Here is a 24,396-nt window from a genome sequence, read left to right as displayed (position 1 = left end):
ACAAGGCTATCAAGAAGCCCCTGATCAATGAGAGACAGAGGTTAGCCCGGCGTCGTTGGGCCCAGGCACACAAGAACTGGACAGCCAGGAACTGGAAGAAGATTTTGAGGTCAGATGAGTCCAGTTTCCAGCTTTATCTTCCTCCTACTAATGTGAGGGTACGCAGAAGGCCAGGCGAAGTATTATCTCCAGCATGTACAGTACCTACTGTCAAGCATGGTGGAGGCAATATCATGGTTTGGGGATGCATGAGTGCTGCTGGTGTTGGTCATCTCACTGTCTGTGATGGCACATTAAACTCTACCAAGTATTGTACCATTCTCGAAACCCACATGCTCCCTTCTGCGTGTGCACTGTTCGTCGAGGTAAAAACTGGATGTTTCAACAAGATAATGCCCCTTGCCACACATCCAAGGCCAGTAGAACTTGGCTGCAGGAGCACAGTATCCAGGTCTTAGAGTGGCCAGCTCAATCCCCAGACATGAGCCCCATTGAAAATCTGTGGTGGATTATCAAAAGGTCTGTTTCAAAGCATAAACCAAAGAATTTAGAAGAATTAAAAGCAGTAATTCAAGAAGAATGGGACAAGATTACCCCTCAACAGTGTGAAAGGCTCGTGGGGAACATGCCAGCCAGGATTAGAGCTCTACTACGTGCCAGTGGCAGGACTACTAAATATTAATTTGATGATGTGATGGTTTATTTATTTTTTGTTCAGTTTTGAACACATTCTCTGTTATTTGTTGACTTTGATACCGACAATGTTGAGAACTGACATATTGAAACTGTCAAGAATTTAGTTTTGTTAGTTTTTCTTATAAACAATAAACAAAAAAATATAATTTGTGTTTGTTTGTATCTGTCTAATGCAGCCACACCTTTTGAAACACAAAAAAGATTTTTCCACAAATATTTCATGATAATATTTGAGATTGTGTAAAATTTTAAGGGTGTCCGAAAACTTTTTTCCACCACTGTACATATAGATATATAGATATTTACACACATCACAGTAGCAGACTGTTGGTTAGCAGCTTACTGTGACACACAGACAGCGGTAGGAAGTAACTAAGTACTGTACTGAAGTACAACTTTGAAGTACTTATACTTTACTTGAGTATTTCCATGTTATGCTACATTTTACTGTAAGTGTAAAGGGTTAAAATGTATTTACAGGATTTAAAAAAATATGACTTGAGTTAAATGTGTTTAAAAAGTCATTGGGACTAAAGTACAGTTCATATGAGCCTGTGATTCAGTTCATGTCTAAAATAATAAGTTAAATGTGTTTAAAACTGTAACTGTTCATTTACACAACTGAAAGAGAATATGTTTGACCCATGAAGTTGGCCAATCAACTTCCATCAGTCACTCTGATCAACCAATCACGCTCCAGCAGTTTCATAGAGCGTGCGCTGTTTGCAACACCATCACCACTAAGTGACTGCACTGAGACACAGAGGAAGACATCTTACCATCTACCCACCGAGAAACTCCACCTGCTATGTTTTATATTGAGTATGTTGCTGTGCAGAATTCAACTTTTGGACCTTTCCAGTGTGCCAGATGAGACATGAGGTAATGTGCAAATACAAAGAGCTGATATCACTGTTAATAGTCCTGTAGTCTATTAGCTGACAGTAATTTGGACTGTTCCCACAGCTGTTGAAGAGAGCAGAGGAAACAGAAATAAATCAAAGAAAAGAACTCGGTGCCTCTGAAGGCTTTTTCTCCTCCCCTCTTTCTTATCACACTTATTGCAGGGCTCTCAAGTTTTGTGACGTCTTCAACGTCATCACGTAAAGTCTGCAAGAGCAGGAGTCTGCAGCATTATAAAAGGAGCTAATAGACAGGCTTGGAGTCCGTTTCACTCATTTCCTTGGGAACAGTTGAGAGACTATCATGCGTATAGTGATCACTGCAGCAATTGCCTACATGATCAGATTGCACAGCTTTTATAGTCTAGGCTGCAATACTAAAATGCATATTGATTACCTCTATAGCCTATACTTGTACATATACAGTATCTGTATCATGATGTGAAATGATTTGAACCACTCTGGGGATTTTACGTCTTGCATAATTTTTTCTATAGTGCCAAAGTTTATTGCAGTTTTTCAGTCGAACGCTGGATAGAAATATTTTGAATATGATGATATAGTCAAGTCAATTTAAATCAAAAGTGGGCCCAACCTAGGAGAAAACACAATAGCAGTGTTTCATAGTTTTGATTGGTCCTAATACCCTCCTGTATCATATAATAAACCTTTATGGATTTAATGGAACATTATTTTTCAAGGTCATTTCACAGTGTCATGGTCTGGGTGACATCATGTTAATATCAGATGGTGTATGTACTGTACACCTATTTAACATATTCGGTGTCTGTTCCAAAGGTTTTGGGGTCAATCTTGTCAATAAAACAAATTTTAAGAGGATATTCTGATGTACTGTGCCTGTATCTGAGGTACTACGACCCAACAACCAATGTTTTTGCCAAATTGTCCACTTACAGTTTGAGCCACACTGCTCCTATGGGTGCATCTAAACTGAGTATGAATTATTCTGTATATATTTAGTATCTATAATGTCATCACTCGTTGTCGGGAGGGTGGGGAGAATTCCCCACAGGAATAACTTCACAGGTAAAGTGACCATTTTAAAGCATTTTTGAAAAAAAAAAAAAAAAAAAAAAATGGATCTTAGATCAGGGGTTCTCAAAGCTTTTATGACTGAGCGCCACTTTAGGGGACAGCATATGATTGAGGGCCGCACAGGAAAGGTTCACACACTAGGGCTGACCCTGACTAAGAATTTTCCTAGTTGACTCCTGTCTGACTGCTGAGCGCGTTTATTTGGAAAAAGACCTAATAGAGTTTAATGTTGTTGTTTTTTTCTGCGACTAAGCGACCAGTGGTCAACTCTTAGTGCTCCCTAAGAGTCGACCAAATGTTAGTTGACCAGAAAGGTCATTAGTAGTGGCTTAGTACACTCCATAACTTTTCTTCTTGGCATACTATAGGCTACTATGATATATTTGAATATTGTGGTGGATGTGTCCGCCCCAGTATTATAATTACTGTCTAGCTCTTCACCTCTGTCTCCTCTCACAGGGAGAAGATGATGTGCATCATCCTGCTGCTCATCAAACTGACCTCCTGTGTCTGTGGTTAGTTTACACCTTCACTTTATTATCCACTAACACTAAAGACAGAGTACTCTCAGGCTTTTTGCCTCTGACCACGAGGTTGTGTTTTCAGTATGATTGTTTGTAACTCAGCAGGATTACAGAAAAACTACTGTCCTGATTTCCATGCAACCTGGATGAAGGGTTCAGTAGTGACAAAAGTCAGCTGTCCCATGCCACCCAGAAGGTGTTTATCATTTGCTGTCTACCGTCTCTCTGATTCCATGTGAAAGCAGCATAATGTTGAATATACTGACATTTATATGGGTTAAATTATATCCAACAATGACATCAATGTTGTTGTGACTGTCGATTAAATTCGGAATATTCTTGGTGCGTATCCAGTTAAATGAGTTCATGACCAAAAATGATACAGACATAAGTAGATTAACGTGATGACTTACTGAGATGAACGTGAAGTGATCTAGATGCCATGTTCATGCTGTGCCCGGCTTAGGGTAAGAACAATATGTTTCTGCACCTGTGTTCAAAAAGACTTCCTCCTCCCCCGTGACCTTATAACACCTGATTCATATCACCTGTGACCAGTGTTACTATACATAGACCACACACAGACCACCATCTAGTGGTTAAAAATGTTATAGTCCATACAAACAATACATCATTGACTTCATTCTAATAGTTGTGGAAATATATCCAGACATGTATAGTGGTTGTACTTGAGGCTTTTCTTGTCATGGAAGACTGGACTATTGGTCTCGGAGGAAGTCTGTCCGAGTGCCTTTACAGTTTTTGAAAAAAACGACAGTGATGAACTTAATAATTTTTAATAGGTTTAAATGTACAAAAGTTTCTTCAGTATTAGGGCTACAGTTTGATGAAAGTTGTGAAGCTGTAGCACAGACGGTCGATTAGTTGTGAATTTTCAAAGTTTTGAACTTCAGACGCTTGCTGTAGCGCCACCATCAGGACTATTGGCTTGAGTTTGCAGCTGAGGATATCTGTCATGAGACTGGACCTTTGTGCAAAGTTTGGTGATTTTTCGTGCATGGGAGGTAGGATTTCCTCAGAAGGAGGAGAAGAAGGAGAAGAAGGTGGTGGTGGTCCTGGCAGGACTGCCTGCCCGACCCCTAACTAGAAAGGCACTCGGACAGACTTCCTCCGAGACCAATAGTCCAGTCTTCCATGACAAGAAAAGCCTCAAGTACAACCACTATACATGTCTGGATATATTTCCACAACTATTAGAATGAAGTCAATGATGTATTGTTTGTATGGACTATAACATTTTTAACCACTAGATGGTGGACTGTGTATGGTCTATGTATAGTAACACTGGTCACAGGTGATAGTTAGGGGCCGGGCAGGCAGTCCTGCCAGGACCACCACCACCTTCTTCTCCTTCTTCTCCTCCTTCTGAGGAAATCCTACCTCCCATGCACGAAAAATCACCAAACTTTGCACAAAGGTCCAGTCTCATGACAGATATCCTCAGCTGCAAACTCAAGCCAATAGTCCTGATGGTGGCGCTACAGCAAGCGTCTGAAGTTCAAAACTTTGAAAATTCACAACTAATCGACCGTCTGTGCTACAGCTTCACAACTTTCATCAAACTGTAGCCCTAATACTGAAGAAACTTTTGTACATTTAAACCTATTAAAAATTATTAAGTTCATCACTGTCGTTTTTTTCAAAAACTGTAAAACTTCTTAAACCTATCTCCTCCCACAATTTTTGCTCAATTGACACCAAACTTGCTACAGAGCATCTTCAGACTGTCCTACACATATTGTCCTCAGATTTTTGATTTTTCAAAAAAATTGAGCCAACAGTGCATCAAGATGCTTGACTATAAACAGTACTGTAAACATATACTTGCAAAAATATAACGAAATTTTGGAGTCATGGTAGATGACGTTTGGCAAATATCAAAGTTTTATATCAAAAACTGAATTTTTGACAACATTTTAAATTCTGCACTCCTATGAACAATTGGAGTCAATGCAAGAATGGCATTTTACACATCAGTTTTTCACTTATGGAGTAAATCAATCATTGTTGAAAAACAAATTAACAACATCTCCATGCTGTCTAGATGCAAGATGTGTATTTTCAAATTTTTGTCTTGATAACTGAATTTATGACAACAGTTCGAAATCTGCCTTGACAGCTGCTGTCATCCTGTTGGCTGGCTTAGTCAATTTGTGAAGCCACAGATAAGTTGTCACTTCCTATTTAGTTCAGTCAGATAGAAGATGCTCCTTGGTGTCAGAGGTTGTGAGTTTAAGCCTCAACTGATGTAAAATGTATATTGTAATGGCAACTTTCTTGTTGTCTTCCTTTCAGCCTCTTGTTGCTCAGAATTCCCTAAATTTGTCTAAAATTGCCTAAAATTGCCCGGCCCTGACCATTGCTGCGCAGCAGCTATAATTAATTATTGGTTTCATGCATCACCTCTTAGCTGCAGCAACTTTGAGCTCTCATGTTTCCCGACCTTCCAGCTCTGTTCTAAATAAGAGCACACTGTTAATCAGTGAATCAGTGAAACTCTCCACACAAACATCTATAGATGGAGTTTAAAGGCTCACATGTTAAAGTTGTCACTTTGTCTGCTCCTCACTTTCCCTCTCTGTCTCCTCAACAGGAACATTTGTAGTCAATGTGACACAGACCTCCTATCAGGCAGAGGAGAACCACAACATCACACTGGAATTCACCTTCACAACCAAAACTGACAGCTCCCTCGACTCCCTTTTTATCTACTGTCAACTGTTAACTGATCTCAGAGCCTCAGGTCTGTTTCGTCTACATGGAGGTGTTGAGGTCCCAGAGTCTCAGGATGAACAGTTTACAGGACGAGTCCAGTGTGACAAAGACGTCCTCAGAGAGGGACGACTCAGGCTTCATGTGTCCAGACTCAGGACTGATGACTCAGGCCAGTATGTGTGTGAAGTGTTCACAAATTATGGCGTCAGCACTGCTACATGTCGGCTCACTGTCACTGGTAAGTAAACTCAGTAGAACTGTCTTAGCAGATTCAATTCAGCAGCTTTTTTGGATAAATAAAAATCCAAGGAGGAAAATATTGTGGACTTCTGCAATCCACAATCTGTATACTTCCTTCTTGTAGTATCTGGGAATTATGTTACAACTCATTCTGTTGTGGATATTTGCCAGCCGCGAGTCTGTGTGTTTGTCATCATGACAAATATGGTCTTGATAACACCCATTGACCCTTCATTCAGTAAGAGAAGTAGCATTGGGCCAGCTCAGACCAGGGTCCAACAACAACACAGCTGTGCTCCATTGACTCTAATGCAGTTGTTTCAGATTTCCTTCATTGTCAGGCTGGTTTTGTGGATTTGGAGCTAAATGTTGTGCCTGGGGCACGTCGTGTGTTACTGATGCTCGTTACCTGGAGAGGTTGGAAAAAGATATACGTTTCCTCTCTGTTCCAAAACCAAAATCAAACCCTGAAAAGTGTAGGGTTAGCTAGCTAGCTACTGAAGATATGGACAGATTTTGTCAACGTGATAACATCACAACTGTGCAAGACGCAGTCACAAAACTTTACAGGTGTGTAGTGTAGACCAAATTCATAGAGGGGTGTGGTCTGAGCAAGGGGACAGAAATAGGGGGGTAGGAAGTAGAGAAGGGGCCACTGGCCCCCCACTTTATGCCACTTGTTTTAAGTTGCAAATCGCAGTGTTGCAGCTGGTGTGATCCTATCACAAGATGGTCGTTTTTAGTGAAATGTTATTTCTTCATAGGAATGACACAGATTTGTTTGGTCTCTTTACAGCAGCAAAGGCTTCGCCCAAACCTGTGATACCAAAGTCAACAAGTGCACAATCACAGGGTTGGGAATGGATCATCCTATATTGTTTCCTGGGACTGATACCAGCAGCAGCAGGCCTGGTTTTGGGTCACTTTTTGTACAGACGCTTTCAGCTTCAGAAATCAAGACAAAGACCAGGACAAGGACGAGAGTCCAACAATTCCATCAATACTCTTAATAATTTTAAGCCAAGACAACCAGATTCCTGCTCAGATCATAGTGATGGATGTGAGTCAGCTCCACACTCTGTACATGCATCACTGGAAACAGCTGCAACGATAAATTCAATGAGACAAGACTGTTCAATTTAATACCACAGAGAAACAGAAAATACTACTTTCCCACTGGCTGGCAGTAGTCTTGGCACAAACATTACATGAGTGAAATAACTACATACAAACTTTCCTTCATATTCTTCAGTAAGTGGCCATGGAATAAGAGTCATAGTACAAAACTGATACACAAAAGTGTCTTCACTTTTACAGTGTCCATTATTTTGATAGTGTGGCGACAACACCACCTGGGGAATTACACCCCAGGAAATACTTTTTCACGAACCTTAAATTGAGTTGAAAATTAGGAATAACTCAACTCGTTTAAAGCTTTATAAACAACTAAAACTTAAAAAAAAAAAAAAAAAGTAATATCCACTTCCATTGCTATGCAGATGACACCCAGTTCTATCTGGCTACCAAACCTACCTCCACCCTCCCTCACTGACTGCCTTTAGGAAATCAAATCCTGGTTCTCCTGCAACTTCCTCAAATTAAACAGTGATAAAACTGAGTTACTTCTCATTGGCACCAAATCCACCTCAGCAAAAATTTCACACCTGATATTGATAACTCCTCAGTTTCCCCCTCCCCGCAGGTTAAGAGTATGAGCGTCATCCTCGACAGCACTCATTCCAAGCTCATATCGGTAATGTCACTCAGTCTGCTACTTCCATCTATACAATATTAACCGCTTTTGCCCATCCCTCCCACCACACAGCACCACCATTCTTGTTGACACCCTGGTTACATCCCATATAGATTACTGTAACTCCCTAACTACTCTAAGTGAAATCTGAAAATCTGCAGCCACAAAGAACTGACCAGCTGCGGCTTCCCTCCCACGTCACTGTTTACGTCACATGCTGACCTACATGTTTTGTTACTTGCTCACTGCCCCAAAAAAGGTACATTCTGTATGAACAAAAGTAGGCAGGCGGCATTTCGCTGCACTGCCCGATTTTGTTTTTATACTGCCAATGCTGAACGAAGACTGATTGGGCTTTCTTGCAAATTTGCACAATTCCTGTTTATAAAGGGCTATAGAGACAGACAACCATTCACACTCACGTTCACACCTACGGACAATTTAGAGTCACCAATTAACCTGTGTGTCTTTGGACTGTGGGAGGAAGCTGGAGTACCCGGAGAAACCAGGGAGAACATGCAAACTCCACACAGAAGGAACCCTCTTGCTGTGAGGCAACACTGCACCACTGTGCCGCCTAATTCTAACATGCAAAGCCTTGACGTTTTTTTTGTAATGTGGCATTTAAACTCAGATGTACTGTTACTGTTTTATTTGTGTCTGTTACAGCTGGCATATATATTTTACTGTCTGCTATTTACAGTCATTATTTCATTGTATGTATGCTCAAAAGAAAAGCTCTGAGTTGTTAACACTGGTATTAATATTATAGAGCAGCAGAGGGAGCTCTTTGGTCTTGTTTGCTCTCCTGTCTGCAGGTTACAGCTGTAATCGTTTAGACCAGTGGTTCCCAACTGGTTAGTCGCTGTCCAAAACTGGGCCGGAGGTTCATTCTGAATGGACCGCAACTCTGCAAGTGACTTACAAACATGTGAAGTTGGTAAAAAACACATTTTATTTTGAAGTGCAGTGATTTGCCAGCACAGAGCTTTTATTTTGAAGTGTCATTTCCTGGCATTTCTGTATCCATCCCTAGCTGGGCTACAGGGAGGTTACCTCTGGGCCAGATGTGGCCCATGGGCCTATTGAATAGGTCAGCAGTATTCTTTTGTTGTACAGTTCTAGTTTTCTTATTTGTACCACTGATAATAAATAATAGATTTGTTTTTTAAAGAAGATGCACCGTGTGTGTGTGTTTGTGTGTGTGTGTGGAACTGGGCACCACAAAGAAAGGGCACCTATATTCCCAGCAGCAGCCCTGCCCCTAACACAACAACTGGTCAGGTAGCTTCTCCGTGAGTGACAAAGGATTATGGTGTGGTTACTGTACTATTTAAAATAAATAATAATAATAATAATAATAATGATAATAATAATAATAATGATAAAGCACCAGAGCTGTTTTCATTCACAGAGTTTCAGTTGTTGCTGATTTTTTTGTACAGCACTTTGGTCAATGTGAGTTATTTTTAAATGTGCTTTATAGACTTCAATACAGAGCCTGGACTTAACAATGTGTGTTCACTGAATGCTAGGGAGGACTCTTGCCTTGCCCACGCAGGATCCTTGGGAGGAGGACCCGTCCTCCCAGGGCACACCCGTGTCCCCAGTTGGAGCCTGACTGACCTGAGGAAGGGTGCTGGCAGTACCATTGGGGGATTGTAAGTCTGCCAACATCAAATCTTAGAGATCTCTACAGTCTTTAGATGACACTGGGCCACTGTTAGGACAAGTCAGCAAAAGGTGGCAGCTGGGAGGTCATCCTGGGTCTGCTGTATCTCCTGGGGGCCTGGAGTTTGTTGGTCCAGGTGTTTCTGGGTGGTGATCTGTGGGACTGGAAAGCCTGCTGTTCCAGGTTGCTCTGGGTTGTCATCTTGGTGGGTTGATCCTTGCTGGTCTGCCTCGCTGGTGGATTCCAAATGGGCTTGAGGTTCCTCTGATGGTGGAAGCTCCTGATGGTAAAAACCTACGTTTGACCGTCTGGCTCTGTTCACCTAGGACTCGGGACATCTCCTGAATATATGGGTGTCTGGCCCGCAGAGGTTAGATTTCACTGGCTGGTGACAATCTTTTGTGTTGTGAGCTGTACTTTCGCAGTTTCTGCAGAAGGTGGCGCTGCAGTTGGCTGCAAGGTGGGATGAACAGCCACATGTCCTGCAGGTCTTTGATTGATCACCATAAAACACATGGCCCCTAACTGGTGCCATGAATTAGCTCTCTCCTCAGCTGCACATAGAAACGCCTGGCCCCAGTTCTAATTCCATGCTTGTCCCTCATTTCCATGCTCCGTAAGACGGTGCAATGGAAAGACAGCCATGTGTCTATGTCCTCAGTTGCAACTGTTTCAGAGTACGTAATCACGATCACTGTTTTTGGTTCCCTCTCTGAGAGTGGGATGAGAAGAACTTTGTGGAGTCTCTGATTATTGTCCTTATTCTGCTCAAGGCGTTGCTCAAACAAGCTGTAGGTTGCAAAATTACCTCAAATGAATTTTCAGTAGGCAGGGCAAACACATAGTCAAGTTGAGGAGGGCTGAAACCCTGTTCCCTCTGGAAAATATTCCAGCTGAACTGGAAACAATCCACTTCCAAGTCTTCTTGGAGCTCAAAACAAACCGCATTCTTTCAGGAACCAGCTGAAGCCTTCATGTCAGAGAAGTCTTCTGATGTACCTCTTGTACTGAAAGGCAATGGTACGTATTCCTTCATCTGATCAAAACTCTGGATTTAGGCTCAATATACTGCACTAACCCATAAATCTCCCTTCATAGGACACCCTTCTGGTCCTGGGCCCTGGGACAGTTGACCACTTTGCCTAGTTGGTAATCCAGAATTGCCACACTAGTGTTACCTTTCATTCAGTTCCTAGCCAGTCAGAATGGAGAGAAAAATAATTCAATCACTTAATATTTGCAAAGAAAACAACATCATACTATTCAAAATAAACTTTATTGATATAGTGTCAGACTACACATGTACATATATGATATAGGAATGAATATATAGCAGCATCCTCATATGGAAATCCTCAAATTAATTCTATTCAAGTAAAGCAGGCACTGATATTTAATGACTAAATGTATTTACATAACGATGCGAATGATTTTGACTTTGCATCCGTTTTTGTTCCAGAAAATATCTGGATGGCTGAAATAGTGTTCACCAGTGACTGTGTGCATCTATGACAGAGATCCTTGAGTGCAGTAGAGCTGATAAACTGTTCTGCTCAGAGCTGGACCCAAGTTTCTGAAAGACAAAGAAAGATAGGGTATGAAGATGGGTATAGAAAAGGTTTCACAAATCCAAGAATTTACAGATGCACATAATTTTACAGGTGATAGGGTTCTTTTTTTGTCAAAAAAAGGCAGTTCATGAAATTAATGGGGTTTTTTTTAGCAGTAACTTCGCCTCTAGTTGAGAACACCAAGCAGCCTAAACATTACAACCAAAGTAAATAACATGGATCATCTTGTTACAATGCAGTGTTCTGCTGGGAAACCTTTCGTCCTGGCCTTCGTGATGATGCCACTTGATGTGCTTCACCCACCCAAACACCGTTGCAGACCAAGTACCTCCCTCATGGCAATGGCATTCCCCTGAGGGCATTGCCCAAAGAGTGTGACAAAGAGCTCAAAGTGGCAACCTGGCATCTAAATTCCCTAGATCCCAATCTGATCAAGCATTCGTGGGACATGCAGGTACCGCAGAGATCGAGCCCGGACAAAGATTCTCTGGGGAAGTCCTGTGGTATGGCACCACGGTGTTTGCGGAGGATCCTTAGGCTATCAGCACATCCCACAGATGCTTGACAAGATTGGAATCTGGAGGCCAGGTTGATGCTTTCTGCTTTTCATCACATTCCTCGGGCCATTCCTGCAGTGTGGTATAGAGCATCGTCCACTGGGGAGTGCAATTGCCATGAGGTCTTGGTCTACAACAGTGTTTTGGTGGGTGGAAGACATCAAGTGCCCTGTAACATGTTAATCAGTGTTATTCACTTTATCCATCATTGGTTTGAATGTTTCGCCGGATTGTTTTATGGTGAAGTTACGGTAGTCCAAGTCAAGTATGATATTGATAAATACACACTAAGAAAAATATGAAACTACAATCAAACCTTTTGAGCTTCCCATAGCGGATGGAAGAGAGGAGTTTCTCTTTCTCTGCTTCACTTGCACACTGTTCATAGGCTGTCAGAAGACTGAGATTGAGAGAGGCAGAAATATTCTTAAAACATAAATAAAAATATTCAGTTTCTATCAGTAGCTTGGGGCCATTGTACTCAGTTAGTTATAGTATAGTTATAGTTATAGTTATACTAGCTGGCGTGTTATCGTAATGTGAAAAATCCGACAATTTTGCAGAACAAGACAGATGACAGACGCCAGATAGTGCGAGCTAGCTAGCTAGCTAAATCAACCTGACGATGGTAACGTTAGCTATGTATGAACTTTTTTCCCCGTCTCTTGCTCGTTGGTAGTCATGGCGACGTCTACCCCTCGCTGGCAAGTCAGCATCTGAAATCCCTCGCTCCAAAGGGCTAGTTTCATACCCACTACCCCTACATGCTAAAAGTAATTGGGACACCCCTACCCCTCGCAGGAACGCGCAAATGTAGGAGTAGGGCCAAGGGGTAGAGCTAAGGGGGGGTATTGGGACCGGCCCTTAATATGTAGCCTCTGTACATCTTCCACTGTCCAACTCTTGTGAAGCTTTTAACTGTGAGCATTTTTCAATAACCAAAACTGAACCTTACCCTTGTCTTTGCCTGTCGCCTTACAGTCATTAACCTTTAGTTAACCCAGAAGGAACAGATGGAAATGGCTTGTCCAAGTTGCACTTTAGTCACACCGTGTTTTGTGAATTGGGAATGTACCTTTATATTACTTTTGGACACAAAAATGAATCTGCACTTCAAAGTACGTGTTCATGTCATGGGACTGTGTAGCACTGTTTGGTCTTGGCTTGTACAGGCTCAGTTCAGAGGCCTGTACTACAAAGCAGTATTTGAAGTTAGCAAGGTAACTTCGGGGTTACCTCTGAGTTTTCAGTACTACGAATCTGGTTTTGTGTTTACCAGGATAAATCACCATGGCAACTTATGCTGAACAGCTATCTGCTCCGGAGCAGGTTAACTTTTGAGTATCGGATCACAGCCTGTCAACACCCCGACCTCTGACCAATCGGATCACTGCAGAAAAAAGTATCCATGGACAAACGTCGGTGGTGCCAGGTAAAAAAGAGAGGCCTATATGCTGTTATAGATCAGTAGAATCATTTCACTGTTCACGGGCTCTATCTCCTCTGGTTTTAAAACAGAGCAAACTCATCAGTCATTAACTGCTTTTCCACCCTTTACTTCATAAGCAGAAACAGTCTGACAACACTTTAAAGTGTTTTATGTGACAGCACCACATAATTTCCATCTCCGATGTCAGTGAATAGTGTGGGTACTGTTTTCAATGTTTCTAGATTTGCAGACCGCTTGTAACTACACCAGTTCCAGACCTCCACATCTCGCTACTCCCCCAGCAAGATCATCTGAGAGCGACCACTCGAACACCTGATGCAACATTTGGTTTGCACAACCAAAGAATTTCTGCACAAACTCTCAAACACCATCTCAGGAATGCTCATCTCAGTGGCTGGTCTCAGATGATCTTGAAGGTGAAGAAGATCCTGGGCTGGCTCACTACACAAGTTGGATGTACTGCCAAATTCTCAGACATGGCACTGGAGACATCTTGTGGTGGTGAATTGAACATGGGCATTCCTGCAGTCAGTATGCCAATGGCACGCTCCCTTACAACTTCTGTGGCTTTGTGTTGTGGGATCCAACTGCACATTTTAGAGAGGCTTTTTATTGTGACTGTCTCAAAGCACACCTGTGTAGCAATGACACATCTTAATCAGCATCTTAAAGTATTAGTTTTATTTCAACTCATAAAAAATGGGGGCAAAAAACAAAGTGTTTGTTCAGTGTGATTGATCTAAACAGACCTTTGCTGCAGCTGCATGAACTCACAAGTACATCACCAGGGAAAAAAGAGATAAGGGGTAAGAACACTTGATGACTTACCTGTGCGGAGTGTTGTATTGCTCCAGTATTGCAGCTGCCTTGTCTCCAGACAGTCCACTAATCTGCATCAGCTGTCTCGCAAACACTTCTCTCACTGTCTGACACTAGAAGGGAAAACAGGGATTCAAATATATTCACAAAAACACCCGTAACATTGAATTTAAAAAAAGAAAAAATAGAAACTTCAGAACTAAAATTTACATCAATAAAAGGTTTTGCAGTATTTCTTTCTTTTTTTAAGTGCTGGTCAAACAGGTGAATGGAAATATACTTGGTGAGGGCTTGCAGACACACACACACCTTGTTTTTAAGTGCACCATGATTGAACTCTGCAAAAGAAATGAGAGAGCACGAGGGGGTGGCTCTCTCCTCCTCATCACTCCCTCCATCACCCTCCAGCTCTCTGGAGCGACAGATCAGCGTACAGTTCTGAATTAAAGGACGAAAGCACACGTCACAGTTAGGGAGGAGGTGAGTTTGTGCTCCTTCTTCAATATCAAGAACACACATGCTGCAGTTTATTTTGACTCAATCCCACATACAGTGTCCCGTTGCCCCCAATACTCACCAGAGCACCAAATGTAGATTAATTCGCTGCTGAAAATAGTCCTCAACAAACTGCCTATTGACCTGTTTGCATAACATTTGCTAAAGCCGCAGCGCACATCTGTTTCAGGGAATTATTTAGTCTTTATTTTTAAAGACTAGGGATTCACCGATTGACTACCATCAGCCTATCGGCAAATAAGGTGGCACTCACCGAGGACAGCGGCCGATGTTTTCCTGTTGTGTTACATCAGTTTAACACAGGCTTCAAAGCAGGGCTCAGTGCCCCATCACCCCAGGGACAATAGGAAACATGTTTGGGACGAACAGAAATCTTCCCAGGGACACAAGGACGCATTAAACTCACTTTCATCGAGTTAGTAGCTAACAAAGTTTGCATTCAGTTACCTTATGATGCCTTCAAGCTCTACTAGGTAAAAGTGAGTGTTGGGCGAAGGTAAATCATATTTTTGTATGACTGAATTTGTGTTCATCAAATCTCGTTGATGAAAACAATGACGAAAATTTTTCATCAACGCCCTTTTTTTCCATGACAGAAACGAAAAATAGATCTTGATAATAAAAACCAAGACGAGATGTATGTTTCATTTTCGTTGACGAGTCGAGACGTGACGAGATGTTCGTCATGGACTATCGCACACTGAAAGCTGAGAACGGTCGTGCTTACAAATATCTTCAAATGCCTTGTGAGCTTTAGGCTGGTAAACTCCAGTAAATAGTCTGCACCAGGAAGTTTTGCTAGCCAGCAAAAACACTCACACCAGAGCAGCATGAGGCGTTTGTGCGAGTTGTGAGCTGTAATTCAGCAGTAGATAATCAGCCGTGTCTTGTGGAGTCTGTTAATTGCAGCGGTGTGTGTTAGCAGTTAGCTCCACCCGTTAGCCGCTGAATGGCAGCAGAGCAAGCGGCCACCAGCCACCGGACTACACATCTGTTGAGCCCCGCAGGACTCCTCTCGGTTTTGAACTGTCTCAGGAAGGTTTATGGGTTAAAAATAAATCAATTTATTGGGATCAGTTTTAAAGATTGACATCTTCAGTAGGAACCAATGAGCTTGGATATGATATGATATGATATGATATGATATGATTCTGGACCCATGAGGGGGTTTTTATTAAAAAAGAAAAGGGGAAAATGGACTGTGTGCGTGTGTGTTTCACCTGATACAGTTTAGTCAGGTATCGCGTCATGACGGTGAGGTAGGCCACTGACTCCCTCACATCCTGGACTCTCTTCACAAAGAAGCCATCAACTACCTAATACACAAACACACACAAGTGACAAAGTGAACACACAACACGTATACGCTACACACACTAAATCACACAGGCAAACTATCGCTAACCACTTTTAAACAATTGGCGTTTGCCTGTTTGTACCACAACTGAGCCTACAACCATATTGATGACTATGTTTTTTGGTTAAAATATTGTTTGATTAAGTCGTTTAATACCCCATTGATTTGAACTGTATTTTTGTAAAGGCTTGTTTGTTTGGGGATTTCTGTCAGTTCATAGCGTCATCCTGCAACTCTCCACACATCCTGCAAATCAGTCAACTCTAAAACCAACCAAACAGTGAGAGAAACTAAACCAAAGACCGTGAGTTCATCATATGTCCCATCATGGCGTCTGAACTTATTTGGAGGTCGCAATAAATACCATACATTGGTTTGGACTTGGTCTAATCTAAAGTAAATGACCGTGTAAGTGTAGGAGTGTGTGTTCTCGCACCTGTGTGTTGATTATGGCCTGCTGCAGCGTAGTCTCAGGTAAACTCAGGTGGGAGGCAGCGGTCCCACACTCCTCTACCAGATAGCAGGGCCGACGAAGACCACACCGCTTCAGTCGAAACTGATGCAGAGAGAAAAGGAAGGGAGAAATATTAGAAGTTTAAATACGGTTATACCTACAGCTGAATGAGTCGTGGAATATGAAAATAAAAATTGAGTCAACTGTTCGCTCTGCTCTGCCTTCTGTCCTCAGCTTCAGTGGCAGCTGGTTTGACTATGGAGATGCGAGTGACGGCTAGCTTGACCACAGCCTTTTACTCAGTTGGCCAAGCTGGATCGAATTCTGTCCTCCTGTGCTTCTCGGGTCATCTAATATTTCTGTATCAAGGTAGTCGTCACTCCCATCTCTGTGGTCGAAGCAGTCATCCTAAAGTTGGAGTGCCCCCTGTACGCTGATCTATAAATACACTGAAAGGGCCCAGGATACACAAGTGACTACATCTGCTTTTCAAAATAAGTTAACACAATGTAAAAACATTAATATCCACGGGAAGACTAAAACACGCTCCCTGCATCCCTATGGCCGGGTTCACACTATCAGTGAGCCTCTGTGGCCCTCATCGCTGCACTGTGTGTCCCCCAACATTGGCCCTCGTTGTTGCTAGGTGGCTCTTTTTCTGCCGATTCAGCATGTTAAATCTGCGTTGGCGACTGCGGAGCCCGTCGGTGAATGAAATCACTCCAATTGGCAGTTCAGGTTAGCGCACGTGAAGAGAAATGGAAGTGAGGAAAGTAAACAAAGCTGTTGTATAAGATTGTTTTTCTTTAGCCACTGAGCTCTTTAGCAGGAGGTTACGTGATGGTTTGTGTTGTCGTTCACTGGCAAACAGTAAATATGCTCTGTTCTTTCAACACTGGATTGTGTTGTTAACGTGCTAACTGGCTAACTAGCATCAAGAAGGACTTCCGGCTTCCCTTATTGAATGACAATTGCAGACAACCACCATCTGCTGGTGTGTTAAGTTTTCTCCTCTCAAGCGCGGAACATACATGCTGGTTGGCCGTCAATTAAAGCCTTTGCCGTGTGTTTGTGTGCAACTTTTTGGCCGAGACGTGATGTTATAAAGCAACGCAGCAGGGGGGCCTTCATCACCGCTAGTTCTCTGAGGCAGGTTTGGTGTGTCTGGGCCTTCAGATGAGACATAAAAAGTCAAACTTTAAAGAGCGTGATTATCATGTTGTTGAGAATCAACATTGTGGAAGTGCAAAATTAGTTTTTTGGAATAAGAAAGACAAACTTTTGATTAGTGATTAATTGTTCAAGTTATTAATCACGTATACATTTGAAATTGCATTTCTGCAATTTGAAAATATTTTGGGTTTTGTTGGCTAGAGAACACTAAAGTCAAAATGTGGGTCTCTGATATGTGTGACATTCTTCCCATTTTAAAGACTAAATAATAATTTGATGGCATAAATAACTGATGAATCAGTTGCACCACACACCGACCTTCTGTTCCCTGAAGCGTCCATCGATGATGCTACCACACAGGTCATCCATCCTCTTCCTCTCAATGATGTAATCAAGTACGAGCTCCCGGCCTGCGGGGGCACGCAGCTGACCTGCGTGAAAAGAGAGGAGATTATAATGCATTTATGTAGATAGGTGGGCAACATGTAAATAACACAAGGTGACCAAGTAAGAAAATAAACTTTCGTCGTTGATGAGGAGATCCTACTCAAGAAAAGCTTGAAAGTGTCTGTTTCTGTGTTTGTGAGTTACCTGGAACAGGTGTGACCTTTTCACGAGCGACCCACAGGAAGTCTCCAACGTTTAGCTTCCTAACATCAAAGATCACTCCGTTTCTCTGAAGCTCCTTGACCAGTTCCTGCTTTCGGTGTTGGCTGCCACTGCACAGGCAAGTCCACAGGTCATGAAATACAGTATTCGTCCTTAATTCACACAGATATCCAAACAGCTGTCTTACCCAGTTGTCTCAATGAAGTCAACGCAGAGTATAATGTCATAGGTTCCAGGCAGAAGACATCCTGCATTCGGCTTTCTGCTCGTTGCCTGTGAATCCTTGGATTTTCCTGAAAAACTCGTCCCATCGACCTCAGTCCTCGGCTGGGCAGCACAGGGCGGATTCTCTGTAGGGCTGTGAAGAGAACATGATTCATTTCGTTGCGGCAGGAAATAGAGCAGAAGATGAAGATTTTATTAATGTACACTCACTGTATTCTGTCTTCTTCCTTTTCGTCTTCATCATCATCACTGGCAGTCAGGTCCACGAGCCCAGGACCACCTTCCTCCTCATCCTCCTCTCCTTCACTTCTGACCTCCTCTGTGTCGCCCTCTGGGCCGTCTTTACTCCCTTGGTTTGCTGACTCCAGTCGCTCTGCCAAAGCCAGACCCTCATCTGTCAGAGAATACCTGAGTGAGAGTGAACAGGACCTTCAGTGTATAAAGCTGAAAACACACCGGCGCCATCGCCAACAATCCGGTCATTATAGAGAGAAAGGCCAAAAAGATATCGCCTTGTGAGTCATAGCTCTGGAGATCGGCTCTTCAGGTGAGTTTAATTAGTGGCTGTTCACATATGATTTTACGCAGCGTGACACAGGTCAAGTGCTGCCCCTAGCACACACTGGACATGTCGCGCTGCAGCTCAACAGACAGACGACCACGCAAAGTTATTACTATTTTTACTGAAAGATCTGTTCTTCCTCCACCAAACTCGTTAGGAATCGTCCTCTGGGCACAATAGTTGATGAGATATTTCAGTCTGGACCAAAGTGGACGAACGGCTAAGGAAAGGCGATGCCATCTCCAGAGCCACGCTGCTAGCACGGCTACAAATAAACACTAAACTAAGACGAACATCAACAGACAAAGTGTGTGTTCAGGCTTGTGTGTGTGCTTCCTGTATTACCTCGCAGGGTTGTGGGTCTTCATCACCAAGTTCTTCTGGATCAGAGTGCTCACTGAAGACCAGGCAGTGTACTTACTGCCGAGGTCGGGCTACACACGCACAGAAATAATGAAGGAGAAAAACAACTCAGCGTTAAAATAATGGTCTGCACATGAAGACGTACAGAGAGCATGATTAACAGCAGTGTAACACTTACAACAGTGAAAGACTTATCGCAGAGGAGCTGAGCTTCTGCTTGAAGCTCCATCTTAAACATGAAACCTTTACTACCTGGAATCTAAAGAGAAAGAGAGGTGATTATATGAAATCATTTGACTTACTGAGGCCACAGTTCAGCACTTGTGTGATGGAGAGAGGTGTACCTGCGACTGTCTGTACAGGGTGAGCAGTACAGCATAGCCCCCAGACCTCTTCTGGGGCACGTACTCCCTCTTCTTCTTCCTCCCTCCTCCTCCTCCTCGTCCTCCTGTGTCTTTCCCTTGATCCCCTGCTGCATTCTTCTACAAGCAAAGATGGATCACACAGAAAAACAAATCCACTTTACTTTCCTTTAATCCATCACTCTGAGTTACTGTTGTTGTTCACAGCTGTAAAGAAGTGAGAGATCATTTTTGTTTTTACTGAATATTTGAAGGCAAGCTGTGAAACTGTATCACTTATTTTGTTGCAGTTCTACGTTCATAAATTAATAATAATTTATTTATTTTTTTTACCAATTTGTCATATCGTCAAGAATATCGTTATCACAAAAATACGCTGAGATATCGTGATATTATTTCAGGGCCATATCTCACACCCCTAGAGTGTACAGATTTAGAGCTGTGAGATATGAGACAATATAGATGCTATTTGGGATTTTTACTACAAAATACTGTATGAAAAACTTTCAAATGTGTGTTTCCTTGACGGTTGCATTACAGTTAAGTGTTGTAAAGCCCTCTGAGGCAAACTGTAATCTGTGATATTGGACTATATAAATAAAACTGAATTGAAATTGAACTCTGTCAGTCTGTTTCCTCGTAGCTTTTAAAGACACTGACTTCCAAACTTCCATTAATTCATCCACTTGGACATTTTAGGATTGTAGTAAACTGTGTCTCTGCACAATAAGACAAACACAGACTGTCTATTTAGCCCACACTGCCCTGGTTACCTTTCTGGAGGGAGCCAGGCTGTTGTTGTCCCGTCTGCCAGGAGGGGGCGCTCCTTCCGGAAGAGAGTGAATTGGAGCGTCTGGACCTACAGAAGGTGAAGACACAGGAGTAATGGAGTAATGGTGTTTCCATCAGCCTGTTTAAATGCGCATCTAGAAGTATTGCATCGGAAAATTATGATGGAAACGCCAAAATTCGAATTAAAATCCCCTGATTCGCACAAACTAACTTCGGCAGATTCAAAAAAATGTTGATACGCAAAATGGGGGATGGAAACAGTTATGTGCGAATTAAGTCCGATGTATCGCACCTCTCTCCATGGTGATATCTCCACTCCGGGTCGGGAAGGCGGTAATGCATTTACAAGCTGGTTGCCAACCACCAGAAATGTAGAAGAAGAAGAAGAATGCGAGACTTGTTTTGTTTGCGGTTATGTGGAAAACTCGCACGAGTTCATAGTTTTCACCAAAGTCCATACATTTAATGGAAACACACAGGATTCATATTTCTTTTAATGTGCATTTCCCAATGATTCGAGTCACTTTTGGATGGAAACATAGCTACCGTAAACTGATAACTTCATACTTTAAGAATACTTATACAGCTCTAATGAAAAATGTCCTACTGGAAAGTTCGCTTGACTGTTGCTGCAGTAGAAGTATAAGACAATGATAAATCTACCCATCTATTATAGTGCTTTATTTATTCTTATTCTAACAGTGGTGTAAAAAGCACTTCAACCAGAATGCAAACTTCAATCCTTCTACTCATCCATCCACCCGTCTCTTACCGTTCTCTCTACGGTATCGCTGCAGTTTGTCGTCCAGTAGTTTACAGATACCGTCTCCGAAGTTCTGGAGGATCTTTGCCTCTTTGGCCGTTTGCAGTGGTAATGGATACTTGTTCAGAGAGCTGATGGCCTGCAAAGAGACAGAAACAAACAAACAAAAAATATACAGTAAGATAAACCTGAATAAAAGTAGTAATGAGAGAAAGAAACTGGACAGGGTTGTCAGAAAAGCGGAGATCATTGATGTGCCGCTGTTGGACATCTGCATAGTTAAAGACTCCTCTCATCCCTCCCACAGTTTCGTCTCCCTCCTGCCTTCAGGGAGACGGTTCAGCAGACTGTTGAACTGTTGAGCTGTAGCTTTTGACTGCACTTTATTGACCTTTTTAGTAGCTTCTATTTTAGATTTTCCAAAACCTCTTGTTGGTCCAAGTGCTCTCTGGCAAAGTTTAAACGGGCAACCTTATTCCTTCTTGAGAGCAGAGGCTTCCGTCTAGTACCGAATCAACCTTAATGTGGACCACCGCTTCCACCTCCAGCCGCTCCAACAGGGAAATCAGTTGGCAAAAGAAAGAATAAAGCAGAAAAAGCTAACACTAAGAGAGAACTCGATGCTGCAAGAGCCAAAACTCGGGTCAACATTGTCTCTGCTTTCGAGAGATGGCGACAACTGATGCAGCTTCAATTCTGAGCTAAAAAGGGATGAGATGGTCGCATCTGCTGGACAGGTATTTTTAGTTTGCCTCTAATGTAACATAGGCTATAACGTTATGTATGATGACACAGCATCCAGTTGCTAATGGCTAATGTTAGCCTACTGTAGCGTAGCCTCTGAAACATTATCTTCCTTGTGCGTTTCCACTTACTAGTAACGTTAAAGCTACTATGCTATAGTATACATATACGTAACAGCGCTCGACAGTGCGAGCGTTTCACTCGCATTTGCGACTAAAACTAGGTGTGTGCGAACTGTAAAAAATATTTAGGGGCACATGTGCGCATAAAAAAATCAGCCGAAGCAGCCTATATTTTTGTCAATAAAAAAATATGATAATCTAACCGCAAATGTTGGAGGAACTCCAGCCGCCTTCCCTCTTCCCTCTTCCCCATGTGACACGGTTATGGGCGGTTTTCCAAGCCACTTTCGGCACAATGAATATAAGTCCCACTGTCAGCAGCGTGGAAATAATTCAAAGTGTGCCGGAGACAAGGGACCGGGAAAAGTGGCGGACCTCCGGGGAAGCTGCTCCGTTCTCCCCGCAGTTAGGGACCCTTTGCCACGGTACCGCTGCTGGGCAGGGTGGAAATAAGTCCTGCAGAGTTTCAGAGGACCTGGAGAATGTTTTAGGACAGTAATAACGTTATATAAAATATTCATATTGCAAAGATAATATATATATATATAAGATAATAACATTAAAGACAAAATTAAATTGCAATACTTTTTCAAAACTTGACATGATTTCACCTTTCTGTACATTTTGTATACAAATTCATTAAATAATTTTGCTTGTAAATGTCTATTTGCATCACGTTAATTACGGAAAACACATTATTTGATCAATTTACATTGTGCCCCTAAAGTTCTTTGTGCACTCCTTACTTTTTCAACTTAGGAGCACATGTGCTCCTTGGGAAAAAAGTTAGCGTCAAGCCCTGCGTAATGGAGGAGGGGGAGTAGGCCTTTGGAGGGAAAAAACTGAACATCCACAACTCCACTACCGTAAAATTAGCTTTAATTGATTACTTGAGCACCCACATGTGTTTCACCTGAGTCTTTTATCTACTTGACTTTACCAATGCAGCTGTGGTTCACTTGCTTTTGTACATACTCTGATTCCATGCTGCTGGCTACTCACAAGGTCGCTCAAAAGTACAAAAAGTACATGGGACTGATGAACATAAACCTGACATTTTGCTTTGTGAAGCACTTTGTAACATGTGTTTTGGAGTGCTATTTAAATAAATGTATTATTTCTGATCATTATTATCACTTTTTTGTTACTTTCCACCACTATTTAAAAAGATAATCATATGACGTGGCATTAATAATTCACTCTCTTGGGACAAAAGGCTCTACCCACACCAATGTGACCCTCAGACCTCAATACACACCGGGGTGTCCACATACTTCTGACCACAAAGCTCTACCTTCCCTCCATCATAAGTAAGTTAAACACATAATATTTACAGGCACAAAACACACAAATAAAACCTGAAGTCTGTTAAATAAAGCTGAAGTGAGCAGATGACCGTCTTTACCTTCTGGTAGGTGTACTGGATCTTCAGTCCCTTCTCTTTAGCCTCGTCCCGGAGCTCTGTGAGCCACTTGAGGAACAGCGGGTTCGGGCAGGCAGGCAGGGGGCGTTTCCGACCCAACCGGACTGGCTCCGAAGCGGGCATCCCTTTGGACGTGACAGGAGGAAAGTGACACGGTTATCCGACAGAATACTAACACACCACGGCATGATAAAAGACAACAAACTCGGTGCTAGCTGCAGCTTTAGCTAACACAAGCTAACGTTAGCACACCCTAATCAGCAAGCTGAAAGATTTTAACGACACGCCGCCATATTTAAAAGTAGTAAGCAACATGTGTGAAGGTATTTAGATTTTAAAAAGTCAGGTAGGTCGTGCATGTGCCTGGAAATGCGGCTCACCTTTCATCTGAGAGTTTGCAGCAGCTCCTGGCGCCTTGTATTCAAAGACACAGCGCACTTCCTTGTTGACATCCGTGACGTCACCGGAAGGAGACGGAAGGGAAGAGGGCCAAAAGGCGAACAGTGACATCTAGCGGCGGGATTAGTAACACAAAGACAAATTTAGGGATAAATTAGATTAAATTAACAAAGTAACAGTAATTACAGTAATTTTGAGGTACTTGTGCTTTACTTGAATATTTCTATTTCATGCTACTTTACATTTCTCCTCCACTACATTTATATTGTACCTTTTACTCCACTACATTTAGCTGATAACTTTATAATACAAAATATGTTACATTATCAGATTTTTAACTTGAATATAGATGAGAGTTTTAATTTTTTTTTAAATTAATATTAACATTTATATATGTTATTGTATATAGTGTTTAAGTTTTAGTTAGTAGTTTAATTTTATTGCATAATGAGCACTAACTTTATGTCTTTTTTTTCTGTGTTCTTACCTTGTTTTGTTTTTATTTATCGCTCAGTTACTTTTTAACTTTGCTTTGGCTTGTGCGTTACTGATATCA

General features: G+C 42.1%; 2 protein-coding genes across 3 annotated transcripts; one reads left to right on the top strand and one right to left on the bottom strand.

Annotated features, from left to right (window-relative positions):
- Window positions 1–1,195: 1,195 nt before the first annotated feature.
- Window positions 1,196–9,528, top strand: LOC144458327 (uncharacterized). The gene is made up of 4 exons (XM_078164770.1): window positions 1,196–1,578; window positions 3,114–3,169; window positions 5,793–6,152; window positions 9,443–9,528. The coding sequence occupies exons 1-4, from the start codon at window positions 1,574–1,576 to the stop codon at window positions 9,526–9,528; spliced, it is 507 nt and encodes a 168-aa protein (XP_078020896.1). The 5' UTR covers window positions 1,196–1,573.
- Window positions 9,529–10,836: 1,308 nt separating this feature from the next.
- On the bottom strand, window positions 10,837–23,890 carry mus81 (MUS81 structure-specific endonuclease subunit). Of its 2 annotated transcripts, XM_033651849.2 has the most exons (17): window positions 23,822–23,890; window positions 23,424–23,566; window positions 21,162–21,291; window positions 20,371–20,456; window positions 19,580–19,717; window positions 19,414–19,494; window positions 19,218–19,306; window positions 18,521–18,718; window positions 18,273–18,443; window positions 18,068–18,195; window positions 17,795–17,907; window positions 16,286–16,405; window positions 15,713–15,808; window positions 14,286–14,414; window positions 13,986–14,089; window positions 12,024–12,107; window positions 10,837–11,152 (listed from the first exon to the last, which is right to left on the bottom strand). In XM_033651849.2, the coding sequence occupies exons 1-17, from the start codon at window positions 23,826–23,828 to the stop codon at window positions 11,086–11,088; spliced, it is 1,884 nt and encodes a 627-aa protein (XP_033507740.2). In that variant the 5' UTR covers window positions 23,829–23,890; the 3' UTR covers window positions 10,837–11,085. The 2 variants fall into 2 exon arrangements, with proteins under 2 accessions (XP_033507740.2, XP_078020505.1); XM_078164379.1 differs by lacking the exons at window positions 10,837–11,152; window positions 12,024–12,107; window positions 13,986–14,089 and adding an exon at window positions 14,746–14,865.
- Window positions 23,891–24,396: the final 506 nt, after the last annotated feature.

Source organism: Epinephelus lanceolatus, chromosome 22, assembly GCF_041903045.1.
Source record: "Epinephelus lanceolatus isolate andai-2023 chromosome 22, ASM4190304v1, whole genome shotgun sequence".
In the NCBI taxonomy this organism is placed as follows: domain Eukaryota; kingdom Metazoa; phylum Chordata; class Actinopteri; order Perciformes; family Serranidae; genus Epinephelus; species Epinephelus lanceolatus.
The sequence above is the reverse complement of the archived record's forward strand: the minus strand, read 5'-3'. Positions and strand labels throughout refer to the sequence as shown.

What these genes read in the sequence shown, in the direction of transcription:
- LOC144458327 (XM_078164770.1), top strand. An exon ending in ACTGACCTCCTGTGTCTGTG is followed by an intron (nt 3,170 to 5,792) that starts GTTAGTTTACAC and finishes TCTCCTCAACAG; the next exon opens with GAACATTTGTAGTCAATGTG. An exon ending in ATGTCGGCTCACTGTCACTG is followed by an intron (nt 6,153 to 9,442) that starts GTAAGTAAACTC and finishes ACTGAATGCTAG; the next exon opens with GGAGGACTCTTGCCTTGCCC.
- mus81 (XM_033651849.2), bottom strand. An exon ending in CCCTGTACAGACAGTCGCAG is followed by an intron (nt 19,495 to 19,579) that starts GTACACCTCTCT and finishes CTTTCTCTTTAG; the next exon opens with ATTCCAGGTAGTAAAGGTTT. An exon ending in AAGACCCACAACCCTGCGAG is followed by an intron (nt 18,719 to 19,217) that starts GTAATACAGGAA and finishes ACTCTCACTCAG; the next exon opens with GTATTCTCTGACAGATGAGG.